Source organism: Gymnogyps californianus, unplaced genomic scaffold (genome assembly GCF_018139145.2).
Source record: "Gymnogyps californianus isolate 813 unplaced genomic scaffold, ASM1813914v2 HiC_scaffold_84, whole genome shotgun sequence".
Taxonomy (NCBI): Eukaryota; Metazoa; Chordata; class Aves; order Accipitriformes; family Cathartidae; genus Gymnogyps; species Gymnogyps californianus.
The window spans coordinates 136,215-152,966 of record NW_026114477.1 but is presented as its reverse complement, the minus strand read 5'-3'; the positions used below and the strand labels follow the sequence as shown (position 1 = coordinate 152,966).

Sequence of the window (16,752 nt, the reverse complement as noted above, 5' to 3'; positions counted from 1 at the left end):
CTGCCCTCTTCCAAAATGGCAGCCTCGCCCTCAGGCAGGGCAAGAGGGAAGATGGCTGCAGCCTCCTCCTCAGCATAGGGCGGTTGGGGCAAGCAGGGCGAGATGGCCGTGGCCTTCCCCTTGCTCCCAGGAGGGCCCTGCTCAAGATGGCCCCTGGGGGATGAAGCCCTGGGGTCCATCTTGGGTGAGGGCAGCCAGCCGGCGTTGCCATGGTGACGGGCCCTGTCAGGGGGCAAAGCCCCCCAAAAGGGCCGCTGTGGTCCAGGGGGGGACGGGGCCATTTCTGAGGCATCTGTGAGCCCCAAACCCCTCATGGGGCTCTGAAACACATTTGGGCTGTGCTCTTTGCTGGTCCGACATCCCTGACATGCAGGCAGCCACCCCCGTTGACAGAAAACCCCCCTTTTACCCCCAAAACCAGACCCTTTCCCCACTGTAAAGAATCGGGACGGCTGCCGCAATGGGAGGATTTCTGCAGACCGGCAGCCCAGTCCCCTCAGTCCACACTGGCTAAAACACTCCCCAGTACCCTCCCCCGGCTCCAAATTCAGGGGTTTTGACCCCAAAGTGGTCCCTAATGGGTTTATCACCAATAAATTTACGGGGTTGCATTTCTGGCTGGCAGCAAGGAGCTCCACCGCCGCAGCCCTCCGTGAGGAAAATGTCTCCTGGGGGCACATTCCCGTCCCCACAGCGGGGCAGGCGAACCCCAAAACCATCCTTTTTCCACATTTCGAGGAAAAAACACCTCACCAGGACACCGGTGAGCGTTTTTCACTTTGCAAGGTGTTCGTTTTTTTTTTAATTTCCGCCCAGAGACACCGTCGCTATTGCCACCAGAGGGCCTGGCAATTGTGCAGAGCTCTTTTCTCCCTTCTCTTCCCCCCCCCCCCTTTTTTTTTTTTAATTCCTTCCTTCCTTCCTTCCCTTTTTTTTTTTTTTTTTTAACTCTTATTGCTCGGCATATCAGAGGGACCAGGCTTCCTCGGTCACGCTGCGGCCGCCGCAGCGTGCTGACCCACTCCCCGTGGCCCTCGCATCCCCGGGGGACACACACACACACAGAGCCCCTCGCTGCCCCCCTGCCCCATTTTTTGGGGGGAAAAGGGGCTTTCTAGGGGGAAAAAGTGTGGGGGGGGCATCTCCGGGCTTTGCCGACAGCACCTCCCGAGCCGGAGACTGCAGGTAACGGGGAGGTTTGGTCTTTGGATGCGGAGAGGGAGCAGAAAATGGCTCCTTTTTTTTTTTCCATCCCCTTCCTTTCCTCCTCCATCCTTCCCTTTCTCTCTCCTCCCGTCCCCTCCGGCTCTCCTCCCCAGGGTGCCCGCATACACACCAGGCTTAAACTCGGTGCCCGGATGCTCTCCATCCCTGGGGAGGGGGGAAAAATAGTAAAAAAATAAACAAAAAACCCACCAAAAACCCAGCCCCGTTGTCTTTCTGCAGGCATCCGTCCTTCCCCCCTCGCTTCATTCGGGCGGGTGGGTTTCATTTTTGGACGGGCTGCCGGGGGGCCGGGAGCGGAGGTGCCTGCGAGGGTGTGCGGTATTGACCCCTTTATTTTTATTTTTTAGCAGGATGGCAAACTACCGGGGAATAAATGAAGCGGGCTGAGATGCTGGTGGGGGCTTCAAAAAAAAAAAGGGGGGGGGGGGCAGCAAAAATTGCAGGAGGGATCTGCAGTCCGTGCTTGAAATCGCCCTTTTATTCCTGGCATCAGTAAGTCGGTGACAACCTTCTGCAAATCCACCTTTTCCCAACCTACCTCCTCCATCCTCCGCAGCTGTAACAGCTCTGCTGCTAGGAAAAAAAAAAAAATCAACCCACACATTGGGATCCTAATATGCCCGCTGCTCACAGAGGAGGATGAGGAAAGGGTCGGGGGAGTGGTGGTAATTTGCTTTTAAATGATTTTTGCAAAGGAGAGCACCAAACCCAGTTCCTACAGCTGGGAAAACTCATTTTTCCCCCTCCAGCATGGGCTCCAAGCACCCGAGATTTATGTAGAGAAATAACTGGGTGATTTATCCTCTTTGAGAAGGAGGAGCGATTGCTATGGTGTTTTTTTGGGGGGGTTCTGGAAGATTTGGGACAGGAGTCTCTGCGAAGAGGAGCACCCAGGGTTTGGTGCAGTAGGAATTAGCTGGTAGATAAAATCTGGGTGAAAATGAATTTTAGTGTAAGGATCTCTCAGCAGAGCGTTGTCTGCAGGCTACAGAAAGATGTTCTTAATGGGCTGGGGTTTGCCTCTTTTTCTGTTTTTTTTTTTAACAAATCATGCTCTCTGTATTTCTGTTTTCCCCTTCTTCTTCCTCCTCCCCATTAACTTTTGGAAAAAAAATTGTTTAGCCAGATTTGATGGAGGCAGAGGGTATAAAGTTCCTGCAAGATTTGGGAAAATACATGGCGGGGTAAAGGATGGAGGTTTTTATTAACAGCCTGTCCCTGCGCCTTTTGTGATTCAGCTTAGCCTTTCTGCTAGCCTATTAGAGAATAATAATCTATTAGATTATTAGAGAATCCACAGGTTAATAAAATAGAGGGGTCTGCATGAAGAGTCCAACCAACGGATACAAATCCGTAGGATGATGGCTGGCGATGGGCTGCACGCTGGGCTCTGCTTACGGGGGTTACCTCCTTCTTTCAGGGGGTCTGCTGGCACCAGCCATGGAGCCGTACGTTCTGCTGGACCCGCGACAGAGAGCGCTGTATCGCGACGTGATGCAGGAGAGCTACGAGACGCTGATGGCGCTGGGTGAGGAGCCTACCCCTCTCACAGCAGAAAATTTGGGGTGGACGGAGGATCCGGCTTGCTGGATCCTCACATCTTCATGCAAGGGGTGCTGGGGTGGGGGGGCTGCTGGGGAGGGCAGACCCTCCTGACCCATGTTGCTCATCCCCCCTCTCTTCTCCAGAATTCCCCGTTTCCAAGCCCGATCTGTTGTCCCGCCTGGACCACGGGGATGAACCTACAGCCCTGGATCTTCACGTGCCCAGGGACACCCCGGCCGCAGGTGAGCCTCCAATTGTGCCTCGACCATGGTGGGGAAAAAGCCTGGGTTCGGCTCCTGCAAGCGTGGAGTGCTTTCCTTCCTGCTGACCTCTCCCCAAAATGGGCAAACCACCACCGTAACGGCTGCTGCCGTACCCCAGGCTGCAAGGCCTGGTTTGGCCACGGCATGGAAGAAAGGTGCTGAGGAGGAGAGACTGTAATGCCAGAGGGATGTCCTGGCCAAAATGGAAATGCCGGACCCCCTTCCTAGACAGCCGCATTTCTGGAGTGGTCCATGGAGGTGCAGTGGAGGTGGTGGATTAATTACCATGTCCATGTTGGTGGCAGAGAGGAGCGATGGGGATCGGAGATGCCTCTGCTAGAGGTACTTACCTGGAAGAGTGTGTGAAATAAAAAAGGAGGAGGAATCCCTCCTTGCCGTCCTTTTCCTACCACCTTCCCATCTTCCCAGCCCTGGGAGAGACGATGTCTCCTACCTGGGTTGTGTCTGTCTCTCTTTGTGCCCCGCAGAGGATGGAGCAGGAGCGGAGCAGGAACCCCCTCGAGAAGAAGCTGCTGAGAAAGAGCCCGACGTGGTGAAACCTGCAGGCGAGGAGCATCCTTCGAGCCCTGCCGAGGCCGGAGCGACGGCAGGCAGGAGCGGGGGGGGACCGGGGGAGACGGCCACACGCCCGGGCGAGAGCCAACCCAGCAACACGTGCGGCGAGTGCGGGAAGAGCTTCAGCCACAAGTCAGCCCTGGTGAAGCACCAGAAGATCCACACCGGCGACCGCCCCCACGAATGCCCCGACTGCGGCAAGTGCTTCATCCAACGCTCGGACCTCACCATCCACCAGCGGGTCCATACGGGCGAGCGGCCCTATGCCTGCCCCGAATGCGGACGCCGCTTCAGCGTCAGCTCCTCCTTGCTCACCCACCAGCGTACCCACGCGCCCGGCGGAGAGAAACCCAACCGCTGCCCCCAGTGCGGCCGCAGCTTCGCCGATCCGGGGGCCCTTGACCGGCACCAGAAGAGCCACCTGGGTGGGAAACCCTACGAGTGTGGGGTGTGCGGGAAAGCCTTTGCCTGGAGCTCCCACCTCGAGCGGCATCGGCGCATCCACACCGGCGAGAAGCCCTTCCAGTGCGCCGAATGCGGGCGAGCCTTCGCCTGGAGCTCCCACCTCGACCGTCACATGCGCACCCATGCTGCCGCCGCCGCCTCCGAGGATGAGGAGGACGGGGAGGCGGAGGAAGAGCCCCCGCCACCCCCCCAGAAATGCGCCGACTGCGGCAAGCGCCTCAACCACCAGACAGACCCTCAGCGCTTCAAGCACAAGGGCACCCAGACGCCGCCGGCCGGTGCCGAACCCGCTGGCAGCCCCCCGCGGCCCTACCGCTGCGAGCAGTGTGGCAAATGCTTCGGCCAGAGCTCCAACCTCCTCAAGCACCAACGCGTCCACACCGGCGAGCGGCCGTACCCCTGCCCGGATTGCAAACGCTGCTTCCGCTGGGGCTCAGCCCTGGCCAAGCACCAGCGCACCCACGCCCGGCAGCAGCAAGCCAGTGACACTACCAAAGCCGTGCCAGCAGCCACCGAGGAAGCCGATACTGGAGGAGGCGGCAAACCCTACCCGTGCGGGGCGTGTGGGAAGAGTTTTGGCTGGGTCTCGCACCTGGAACGCCATCGCCGCATCCACACCGGGGAGAAGCCCTTCCGCTGCGGGGAGTGTGGGCGGGCGTTCGCCGTCAGCTCCCACCTGGAACGGCACCGCCGGGTACACACCGGCGAGCGGCCCTACCGCTGCAGCGAGTGCGGGAAGAGCTTTGCCGTCAGCTCCACCTTGCTGGCTCATCGCCGCACCCATGCCGCCCAGCCGGGCCGGCCCCACGCCTGCCCCGAGTGTGGCAAGGGTTTTAGCACGCCGGCGAGCTTGGAGCGGCACCGGCGGCTTCACCGGGGCGAGAAACCCTACCAGTGCGGCGTCTGCGGCAAAGGCTTTGCCTGGAGCTCCCACTACGACCGACACCGGCTCACCCACACCGGCGAGAAACCCTTCTCCTGCGCCCACTGTGGCAAATGCTTCGGTCGCAGCTCCCACCGCAACCGGCACCAGCGTGCCCACACGCAGGGCGGCCCGGAGAAGCGGCACGTCTGTCCCGAATGCGGCAAAGCCTTCGGCCTCGGCACGGCCTTGGCAGCTCACCAGCGACTGCATGGTGCCGGCACCGGGGGCCGCAGCCCCCTCTCCTTGTTGCCGCCTGCGTGGTGGGAGGGCGAGAGGCGAGGGGGGACGCCCACCCCCTCCGACCTCTGGCTCGAAGAGCCCAGCTCGGTTTTCCAGCAGCACCCCGTGCCTTCCTCCTCCTCTTCCTCCTCCGCAGCCCCCAGGGGCTGGGCTACCAAGGCTCTCCTGCCCCCCACCATGGCATGGAGGCCTGGGGAGGGGGACAGCCTGCAAAACGATGCCTCTGCCCCCCAGGAGCCTTGGGCTTCCCTGCCTCCCCCCAGCTCCTGAGATGGGGCCGCAGGGACCGGGGGGGTGCTCAGAGCCACCCTCCGCCCTTGGGGATGCCCCACAGCCGAGGTGGAAGGCTGGCCTGTCCCCCCCTCCCCGGCACAGGGCAGGAAAAGGCTGTTGCAGCAGCTGGGGGGGGGCCCAGGATACCCTGGGGTGGGGGTCAGGGTGGGGAAGGGGGGGGTGTGAAGTGGTGGTGGGGAGGGGGCACAGGGAGGGCGAGCGGTGCGTGCCGGGGGGGGTGGCAACCAGCGTAGGGGCTTTGGGAGGAGACCGGGAGAGGAGGGACAGGGGAGGCTGGGGGTGGATTTGGGGAGGGCTGGGTGATAATTTAGGGTGGTGGGGAGATGACACTTCTCCCTGTAATCCTCCTCATCCTCTGCCCCCTGTTGTGGGGAGGCAGAAGGGGGGGGGGTGACACAGCTTGGGCGTATGGGAGGGGACCCATTGGTAAAATCACCCAGGGAACCCCCTTCCACAGGGGGATTTTGGGGGCAAACGGCTCGGAAAAGAGCCGTGGGGACCTGCATCAGTCACCAGCTCTGCTGCTTCCTTGCTGGGACCCCCCCAAATGCTGCTTGGGTTGTGCCGAGGGCGGTTTGGGATGCGTCAAGCCGGGAATTTGGCAAGGGTGGAGAGGCCGGCTTTCCTTGGCGCGGGTTAGCAGGTAATAAAGTAGAAGGTAGTTCAACAAAAAAGAAAAACCCCTTCACGTGTCTCAGCATGTTTTTGCCTTTGGAGAGGGAGAAGACACTCGCGATGTTTCCTACCAGGAGCAGGGAAAAGCGACGGAGCCCCGGGGTCGGTGCACAAGGAGAGCCAGACACAGGCAGCTGTGGGGTACGGGGCTCCCTTTTTATTCCTCGCCCCATGCCGGCACCTCCCGCCGCCTAGCCCGCTGCGCCCTCGGCATCTTGCCCTCTCCATCGGTGCAACGCCGCATCCCCTTCTCCAGCCTGCCAGCAGTGAGGAGCAGGCACAAATGACACCGTATTTTGGCACAAGAACCAGCCCCGGGTTACCCCCGTCCTGTCCCGGTGGAGAAGAGCACCGTTTCCCTCGGGAAGAGGCTCCCTCTCCCCCGAGATGTCCGTTTTCCAGCGTCCGCTTCGCAGGCACCGTTCACCCATCGCTGCTGGGAGACATCAGGAAGGATAAATCCCACCCCGATGCCTCGCTGGAGTGGCCTCGTCACCCTCCCCGGTGCCACCCTCCGCCCCTTAAATGTCACTTGGTGTCCTTCGATTTGTCCCCAAGCCGAGTTTTCCCTTGGGCACGATCCTCCCTCCCCATCCACCGCACCGATGGGGGGGGTCTCGGTCTTTCAGGGCTCCTCCCCACTGCAGTCTCCGGGTGGCTTCGCCAGCCCCACGGCGCCGTGGGGCTTCTCCCCCATCAGCCGGGTCCTGGAGAGGGGCAGCGGTTGGGGGGCGAGGGGGAAAGCGGCCTTGGGGAGGTGGCTACGGCGGTGTTTGGTGAGGTGGGAGCTCTGGCTGAAGGCTTCACCGCACTCGGGGCACTCGTAGGGCTTCTCGCCGGTGTGGACGCGGCGGTGCCGCTCGAGGTGGGACGCCCAGGCGAAGCCCTTGCCGCACTCGCTGCAAGTGTAGCTCTTCTGGGCGGTGTGGCCCCGCTGATGGGCGAGGAAGGGGGGAGCCTCGCCGAAACGCTTGCCGCAGTCGCCGCATTTGTAGGGCCGGTCGGGGGAGTGGGTTTTGCGGTGCTGGAGGAGGTGAGCTTTTTGGGCGAAGCGCTCGCCGCAGCTGCCACAGGGAAAGGGGCGTTCGCCCGTATGCACCCGCCGGTGCCGCTCCAGGTGGGACGCCCAGACGAAGCCCTTCCCGCAATCGGCGCAACAGTGGGCACGCTCCCGCCGGTGACACCGCTGATGCCGCGCCAGCGCCGGCCCGGCTCGGAAAAGCTTGCCGCAGTCACTGCAGCGCAGGGCTTTCTTGCCTAGGTGGGTGCGGCGGTGGCGGGCCAGGTCAGAGCTCTGGCAGAAGGTCTTGCCGCAAGCCGGGCAGTGGTGGGGCCGCTCGCCGGTGTGGCTACGGCGGTGCTTGGCGAGGTGCGAGCCTTGGCTGAAGGCTTCGCCGCACTCGGCACAGCGGTAGGGCTTCTCGCCGGTGTGCACCCGCCGGTGCCGGGCGAGGTGGGACGCCCAGACAAAGCCCTTGCCGCAGTCACCGCATTTGTGGGGTTTCTCGGCGGCGTGGCCCCGGCCATGAGCCGCCAGCTCGGCGGCACCGGCGAAGCGCTTGCCGCAGTCACCGCATTTGTGTGGCCGGTCGCTGGCGTGGGTACGGCGATGCTGGAGGAGGTGGGAGCTCTGGCTGTAAGTCTCGCCACACTCGGGGCAGCCGAAAGGTCGCTCGCCGGTGTGCACCCGCCGGTGCCGCTCCAAGTGCGAAGCCCATGGGAAGCTCTTGCCGCAGTCGGCGCAGCTGAATGGCCGCTCCCTTGCCGGTCCCTTGCTGGCCCCGCCACGTAGGGGTTTGGCACAGTCCAGTTTGGGGATCGCCGTGGCTTTGGGCATCTTGGCCGTGCCGTGTGGCACGGCTTTATCCGGGCGCTTTGTTTTCCGCCTGTTCGAGCCGAGGGTCTTCTCCCTCTCCGGGCTGCGGGACGAACGTGCTTCGAGCTCCTCGCAGCTCTCCTCCGCTGCTCCTTCCTCCGCTGCTTTTTCACTCACCAGCCCCTGTGCTGCTGGGGAGACGGGAAAAGGAGAAAAAGGGGAGAGCGTGGCCTCAACCGGAGCAGGGGGTGGCATTTAAATTGATGGAGCAGGAACAGGATTCCCCTAAAAAACTCGGTCTCCCAGAGAGAAGGAAGAGAGATGCGATGGGAGACCTGATCCCAGTTTGAACTGGGAACGTGGGGATGCTAAGCACACCCCATTGCCCGTATTTCCAATTTAAAAAAAATAAACGCGGAGAGATCAATAACATTTTCCTGCAGAAAAAAAATTAAGGAGAGGGCTGGGGTTTGGGGAAATCCCCCTCAAAACCTGCCTGGATTCCTCCTCCCCCCTTCCAATCCCACTCACGATCCCTTTGCTTCCCTGCCAGAGACAGGAAAAAAAAAGAGCAAGGAAAAACGGGGGGAATGTTCAAGGAGAAGGAAAGAGGCTTTTTTGTGTTTGCTTACCAAGGGACATCAGCGTTTCGTAGCTCTCCTGCATCACATCCCGGTACAGGGCTTTCTGCCGCGGGTCCAGCATCACCCACGGCTCCATGACGGGGAGAAGTGCCGGCGGCTGGGAGAATGAGGGTTTCTCCCTCCTTTCCTCACTCAGGGCTCCTGAAAATCCCCGTGGGGAAGAAAAATCCCTTGAAATGGGGGAAATCCCCTGGGCAGTGCTTCTTGCTCAGGTTTTGATGCTTTTTCTGGGGATGTCTTGACGAACATTGGGGTTTTTTTTCCCCTGGTTGCAGCACACGGATAGTCCCTCCATCCAGGCCTAAGCCTGAGCCTGCACGCAGCAGCTTGGGGATGCGGGGCAGGAGGGTCCCTGTTTTCCCCCTCATCTTTCTGGCAGACTGCATCTCACAGCAATCTCTGCCTTCCTCCCTCCAGCATCCCAGTTCCCCCGGTCCTCATCTGACTGGGAATCAGCCCTCCCAGGCTGATGGAGCATAGGGGGTCACGTCCCAGGAGCTAGGGTGCGTGCCCCATCCCTGGGGAGCCCTGGGTGCGTGCAGGGACAAGGGCTCCCTCTCCATCCTGCTTATCCACTGTCCTCTCTCCAAAGGAGCTGCCGCTCCTGGGAACATCCCTAAGGGCCGGATCCTGCAAGCTCCAGCCCTGACGCAGCTCAGGACCCGCTGCAGAGCAGGAGCACATCCCTGCTCAGGGTTTTTCCCCGTTACCTGGAGTCCCCAGCTCAGGACTCGCTGTCGGCCGAGCCTGGAGCTGCCTCCGCAGGGCTTTCCGTGGGAGAAACGTCCTCCCTTCCCAGGCTGAGGCTGCAAGGAGGGGGGATGCACAGACCCCCCCTTGCACCCCGAGGAACGCCAAGCCTCCCGACAGCAGGGCACAATGGAGGCGATGCCGGGCATGGCTTTGCTCCGGAAGCCCAAGCCGGTATCCGGGATAGAGGAGACGCCAAGAACAGGCTCCTCGGTGGCAGCGTTTACCCAGAGCCCTCTAGAGGTAATCCAACCCCGGCTTCCCCCCCACCCCGACCCTCCCCACAGGCTCCCCAGCACCCACGGGGGGCACACGGGACCCCGCTACGGTCCTGCCCCATCACCCGCATTACCCCCATGCTCTTCCCTTTTACCCAGCGGTTTTGGAGAACCCCAGCCTTGCTAGAAACTCTGCCAGGGGATCGTGACAGCAGCAGCAGGGATATTTTGAGTATTGCAACCATGGGGAAGGTGATGGGGGTCTCTCTGGGGCAGCAGGGCATCCCCCCAGGTGGGAAGGGGGGACACCAGGCTGGTGGCCTGATCAGCATCAGGGATGGGAGCTGTGCAAGCAAGAAATTAGGTTTTCCACCTGGAAAAGTGGCCCAAACCGTCTTTTCATCACGTGGCTGGGGAAAACGGTTTGTTTTTCCCCCCAAAGCTCCAGGCTCGGGAGTCATGTGCTTGCAGGTGGGGAGAAGGGGGAATTTCCACTTACCAAGTTACCCTTCCTTGTTGCTGGAGGAGGAGATCACGAAAGCCAAGGAAAACACAACTCTGCGAACAAGAAGATAAAGAAGTGCAGCAGGGGAATGAGAGAGGAGCCTGGATTTTTGCCTCCGAGAAAGCCCAGGAGATTTGAAACCACGCGGATGCTTTTCTCTACGGTATGTGCAGGGATTTTGGTGGCGATTTAATCCCTCCCTGGCTGGGAAAAGCTGGGAGCAGAGGGGAAGCAATAATTTTCTTTTAATTTGCTTCGGAAAGAGCGCAAGGATGGGGAATTATCCGTAAATCCTGCCCTCCCAAATGCACGGGCGCTTAACCCCTGCCTCCCCGCCGAAGGAGGGAGCGGAGCTGATTTCTGCAGCCTCCCTGATCCTCTCTCCCTGCTCCATCACTCCTCGGCTTGTGGCAGCGGACCGATGTCCCCGAGGGAGGCCGTGGGACCAAGCCCCGGTGCTGGGGGACACCAAGCAACCCGGGTGGCTCTGGGAGTGTTGCAGCTCGGCTGGGTATGGGAGGACACAGGAAGGGGCTGGATCAGCTGGATGCTGAAGGCAGAGGGGAAAAGGGGACTCTCCAGGGATCCTGGATGTGCTCCGAGCAGGGGCTGTGGCAGTGGGTGCTGGCGTGGGGCAGGCAGAGCCCTGCCTGCACCCCCAGGCCCATCGAGGCACGCAGCAGCCCTCTGCCCACACCAGATCAAGAGCCAGAGACTCCAGGTGACGGGCACAGGGAGGGTGGGAGAGACCCACACGGGACGCCCTGCCTCCCAGTCCAGCCCCAGTTCCTTTACTGGGACCAGGCGGAATGTCAGGGTGCAGGAGAGGTGGTGAGGAGCAGAGGATGGAGCCCGTGGCGGGCATGCTACAAGACTGAGCCTTGAACGCAAGATACCCATCTCAGAAACGCGAGGAAGGTGGAAAGTCACAGCAGGGCATGGGGTTTTGTGTCTCGAAGTGACAGGAAAAGGCACAGAGGACAGGGTGGAGAGGTTGAGCCCAGCCTGGTTGGGCTACTTCAGCTCCATCATCCCCGTCAGGCATTTCTGGGCGTTTAACAACCCTCAGTATTTTCCGGTTTCTTTTTCTCCCTCCCCATAAGCTTAGCCAGCCGCTTTCTGAACCTTTAGCATCTATGATGTCCTGCAGCTTTCCACAGCTTAACTACACCCCATGGGGAACGATACCTTGATATCTCTGATCCTTGCCAGCGTCTTTTGGGGCTCTCCTGCAGCTCTGCTGAATGTAGCCTTGGCTCCTCTCCCTGCCGCCTTGAGCTGACCCACGGTGGCAGGCGCTGAGCTGGGAAATCCTTGTTGTTTCAGTGTCCAGTGACCTTCAAGGAGGTGGCTCGATACTTCACCGATCCCGGCCAGCGGGCCCAGTACTGGGAAGCCATGCAGGAGAGTGCTGGAAATGACTCCTCTGTGGGTAAAGACGCACCTTCCCTCCTTCCTGGGCTAAGTCTTGGGGTTGGGTGGGCACAGGGGATGCTCCTCTAGACTTTGGAGGTGAAGGAGTCTTTCCCCATTGCTTCTGGCAATTGTGCTTCCCCCTTGGGACACATATTGGGGACCCATAGCACCCTCCATCCCCACCTCCTTCAGAGGAGCACATGCTCTACCACATCAGACCAATGGTCCATCTGGCCCCATGTTCTCTCCGGCCATGGTGGAAGGAGATGCTATGTAAGAGAACAAGGAGAGAGACCTTTCTCAGCTGTGCCCAGCCCTTGCATTGTCGTCTCTCCAGCAGAGCCCCCAAATCTTCTCGTAGTAGCTCCTCAAATGCTCCCAAACCTCTGCTCTGTCTCAGGAGCCAGCTCTGCTGACCCTCAGCCTGACAGGATCTCCTCTGGGATGGAGTTGGAGGAGAAGATGTGGACCCCAGCTCCCCAGGACTCAGATGCAAGGCCCTTCTCTAACAACTCTTCCACAAGTGAGGAGCTGGCTTAAATAACCTAGGAAGCATCTGGAAGAAAAGCAAAACACCTGGGACTTCTACCCAGACCCTAAGACATCCACCCTGAGCTTGGTATCTTCTAGGAGAGGGGTCCCAGAACCTCTCCTGGTCCCTTGGGAGATGTTGCCTCCAGATGCACATTGGAGGGGAACCCTCAGCCCATGGGAAACAAAGGCAGAAGCTCTCCTTTTGGGTTACAGAGGGTTTTAAGAGCTGGGGTTTGAAGCTGAACTTCAGCCCAAGCTTCGCCAGCTGTCCAGTGGTCAGTGTTTGGGCCTGGGCTGAAGGTGGAGCTCACGTGAGCTTTCTTCTTTCTTGGCTTTCCCCCTTCCATTTTTTCCCCATCCTGCTTCATCGGTGGGTTCCCTTTTCCACCCCAGCCAGGGACTGACTCTTCATGATCTCTTTCTCTTTCCTCTGCAGAGGATGGGACGGTGAGTGGGATGAGGGACAGCACCACACAAGCAGACCCAGACATCAAGACCTGCCTGGAGGACGTCTCCCAGCACCATGAGCCAACCAATGTCCACCAGAGCTCCCAAGAGAAAGGCCAAGAGGAGGTCCAGGTTCATCCTGGGAGGGAAACTCCAGGGACATGCAGGGAATTGCTGTTCCCCCATAGCCTTCACCCCAGGGATGGACCCATCCCTCATCCCACCAGCAAGAAGAGCTTCCATCCCCGGAGACAGGGGTCCCAGCACCCCTGCCCTGACTGTGGGAAAAGCTTTGGGGTCTTCTCCAACTTGCTCCGTCACCAGCGGAGCCATGGTGGGGACAAGCCCTACAAATGCCCCGACTGCGGGAAGGGTTTCAGGCACAGCTCGGCGCTGGTGACGCACCGTCGCATCCATACGGGTGAGAAGCCCTACCAGTGCGCCGATTGCGGCAAGAGCTTCAACGTGGTGTCCAACCTGGCGCGCCACCGACGGAGCCACACCGGAGAGAAGCCCTACAAGTGCCCCGACTGCGGCCGGCGTTGCAGTCAACGTTCCCACCTGGTGACCCACCGCCGGCTGCACACAGGCGAGCGCCCGTACCCGTGCCGAGAGTGCGGGAAGAGCTTCAACGTCAGCTCCGACCTCATCAAACATCGCCGCACCCACACCGGGGAGAAGCCCTACGAGTGTCCCGACTGCGGGAAGCGTTTCAGCGGCAGCTCCAACCTCATCACCCACCAGCGGCTGCACAGCGGCGAGCGGCCCTACACCTGCGCCGACTGCGGCAAGGGCTTCACCATCAGCTCCAAGCTCATCGCCCACCAACGGACGCACAGCGGCGAGCGACCCTACACCTGCGCCGACTGCGGCAAGGCCTTCAGCGACCGACCCCACCTCATCCGGCACCGCAGTGCCGGCCGGCGGGAGAAGCGCTACAAGTGCTCCGAGTGCGGCAAGGGCTTCACCACCAGCTCCTACCTCCTCACCCACCAGCGCAGCCACACCGGAGAGACCCCATTCCTCTGCGGTGTGTGCGGCAAGAGCTTCGCGGTGGTCTCCAACCTGGCGCGGCATCGGCGCGTGCACACCGGGGAGAAGCCGTTTCGGTGCGGGGAGTGCGGGCGGCAGTACAGCCAACGGGCTCATCTCACCACCCACCAGCGGGTCCACACTGGCGAGCGACCCTATGTCTGCGGGGATTGCGGGAAGGGCTTCAATGTCAACTCATCCCTCACCAAGCACCGGCGGGTGCACACCGGGGAGAAGCCCTACCGCTGCCCCGAGTGCGGGAAGAGCTTCAGCCAGAGCTCCAACGTCATCACACACCGGCGGCTCCACCACGGCCACGGGGTGCACCAGCTCTGTGCATGAGTGGCTCCAGCTCCCACACTGTGCTGGTGAAGCCCAGTGATGCCAGCCGAGGCGGGAGGTCTTCTCCAGAGACTGGAAGTCAACCAGGACTCTGGTTATCTTGGCACACGTGGGAGAGGGAAGAAAGATCTGTGTATCGGGGGGTATGAAGGGAAGGATAGGGACCAAGCGTGGCCACCATCACCAGAAAACACCAGCTCTGGGTGAGGTTCCTCCTGCTCTGCTGGAGGAGAGAGAAAACACCATTTTCTCCGTTCCTCCCAGCCAAATTAATCCAGGGCATCTCCTGCTCTCACCCTGCCCAAACACAACAACAAAAAGGACCTTTGTTTTTCCTCGCTGCTCCAAACTATCCCCACACCAAGACATTTGATACAACGGGCCCAAGGGCTGTTTCATCTTCCATCTGGCATTCTTCTCTCCTCCAGTGATTTGCTAGTAGTGATAACAGCTTCGGGAATAAAAGGTGGTGTGATAAATACCAGTTGTGATCTCCGTGTGTGTATGTGTGTGCACCCGTGGGGAGTCGAGGCACATGAGCCCCCCCAGTCCCTTTCTTCCCCTAGCCTGGGGTAGGAGGAAGCCCCTGAGACTCAGGGTCCCCAAAGGGGCTCCAGCAGCCAGCAAGAAACAAGCCCAGGGGCCAGAGGCCACCGGGGTTGGTCTCCTCCTACCACTCCACATCACTTTGGATCCCATGGAGGGGGGAACCCTGAGCTGGGAGGGTCAAAACCCCAGGGGAGGCCACTGATCCTTCTGCAGATGGGCCCAAACTGTTGGCCTCGTTGGCCGAACTCATCTACTTGGGTGTCCCAGAGCTGCCCAGACACCTGGAGCTATTTGAGCTCTGGCCAACGGCAAGGTAAGCAGCCTTTTCACTGCCCTGCTGAGCTGCAGGCTGTCCTTGCAGCCTTACCTACTCCTGTTTCAATGTCGGGTTTTTCTGCATTTGAGCTGTAAGATCGTTGGGCTTTGGCTGGAGAACACGGTTAGGGAGCTCCAGACAACACCGGGCTTTGGTGCGGTACCCACCCATCTCCCACCTCCTTGAACACTGTAACACACCAAACCCATAAGCACAGACCTCCCCTACCCCAAATAAAGAGAATCAGTGGCAGAAAACAACATTTCTCTCTCCTACTCAGCACCAAGCCAAGATGAGTATAACTTCAGGTACGTCTCAGAGGCCATGGCCCTGTTTCCAACCATGGCAAACCTCCCCAGCGGATCTCCAACCTCCCCAGACATTTGGTGTGGTCTGAGATGAGGATGGCATCTCCTGATGGGGAGCGGTCTTTCCCTGCAGGTGCCGAGGTCTCAGCTCACGGCTGCATGGAGAGGGCCTTCAGAGGTCAAGACGGACTTTGGTGGTCTCCCACCAGCATCATGGGGGGCTGATTAATGTCGTCTTACGTGGGCAGGATGCTGAAGATGCTCCCATCCAGGAGCTGCCCTCCAAATTACCTCCTGCGTGGGCATGTGGGTGCAGGGGTACTGGTGGGATGCCAGGTTTGGCGGTCTCATGTCTTTACAGGAATGATATTGAATCAGGCGGGTGAGAAAGACTCTGAGTTTATTCTTTTTTTCTCCTCTTCTCTTCTTCTCCCAGGCATGCAATGAGGGAGACAAGGAAAGATATCCATGGCGAGAGGACAGGCCCTTGTTATTCAGTTCATGCAAGAAGATCTGCTGGGGATGGAGGAGGCAAAACACACTCCACCTTCACCTTTCATAACCTTATCCACAGCAGCCTGCAACTCCAACGTACCGATGAAGGACCCCCGGCGTTGCCTCCTCCGGCGGTCCGCCTCGGTGACCAACCCCTCGCAAAGGACGCCCATGGAGATGTTCATCAGCCTCTTCGCCTTCACCGACATGCGCCTGGTCGGCGGCGGCAGCTGGCTCAGCAGCCTGGAGATGTACCTGTTGCAGGATCCCTTCTTGAACCAGCCGCTTAATCCCTTCGGAGCTGGTTTCCATCGCCCTGCCTGAGCCGGAGACCTTCTCCACTTAAGCAGAGGCTTCGTCCGCTGGACTTTCTGCTTCCTCCTCCTCCTCCTCCTCGAGGTTTTTCCTCCTCTCTTGGTGGCTGCAGCCATGGGGTCTCCTTCAGACTCAGTGCTCCTCCCTGCAAAGGTGTCCCACCAGAGCCACGGCTCTTATATAGGTGGACATATTCAAATGAGGGATTGACAGTGCAGCCCAGGATTGGCCAGCGGCGGCAAAGCCCTTATGAGGCAGCTCTTCCTCATCCAGAATTTGCATAAGGATATTTTGCCCAAAAAGCATGGAATTAGGCCAACAGAACATACCCTATTGTTGACATGACTTAACCCCAATGAAACTCCCAAAAAGTTTTCTCCAAAACCACCTTTCCTGCTGCGTTTCCTTGTGGAGAAAGAGCCAGAAACAACTTGATCTCGGTTCTTCCTAGGTTAATTATCGCACTCGCTTAACGAAGGTGCGTGATCAGCACGAGGAGGGAAATTTTTCAGAAAGATCCAGAGCTAAACCTGGAAATTTCAGGCTTTGCCTTTCTGGGGCAACCGGAGAAATGTCGGGAAAAAAGCCTTTGATGGACGCTGCTGGGTTTTGCAAAGTGATAGGGGAGACTTCCAAGAGTGCAAACGATAAGGAGAAAAGCGGGCAGTTTGGCTACGGAATAAAAATAGAAAGTAAAACTGAGTTGGTGTTAAATTAAATCAAATCAGGGATTTTACTGGCACCGCGAGCATGTGAGCGTGCCCCTTCTTTTTCCATCTTTCTCCTAATTTTTCTTTTTAGAGGTGATGGGGAGGTACAAAGCGGGGGGGGGGGGGTACAAAGGAGGCAGAAAAG

At 59.5% G+C, this 16,752-nt stretch overlaps 1 protein-coding gene across 1 annotated transcript; it reads left to right on the top strand.

Annotated features, from left to right (window-relative positions):
* Positions 1 to 2,598: 2,598 nt before the first annotated feature.
* Positions 2,599 to 15,928, top strand: LOC127029194 (zinc finger protein 271-like). The gene is made up of 9 exons (XM_050914809.1): positions 2,599 to 2,755; positions 2,916 to 3,014; positions 3,524 to 4,204; positions 4,376 to 4,558; positions 4,613 to 5,212; positions 10,110 to 10,306; positions 11,470 to 11,575; positions 12,530 to 13,903; positions 15,879 to 15,928. The coding sequence occupies exons 1-9, from the start codon at positions 2,599 to 2,601 to the stop codon at positions 15,926 to 15,928; spliced, it is 3,447 nt and encodes a 1,148-aa protein (XP_050770766.1).
* Positions 15,929 to 16,752: the final 824 nt, after the last annotated feature.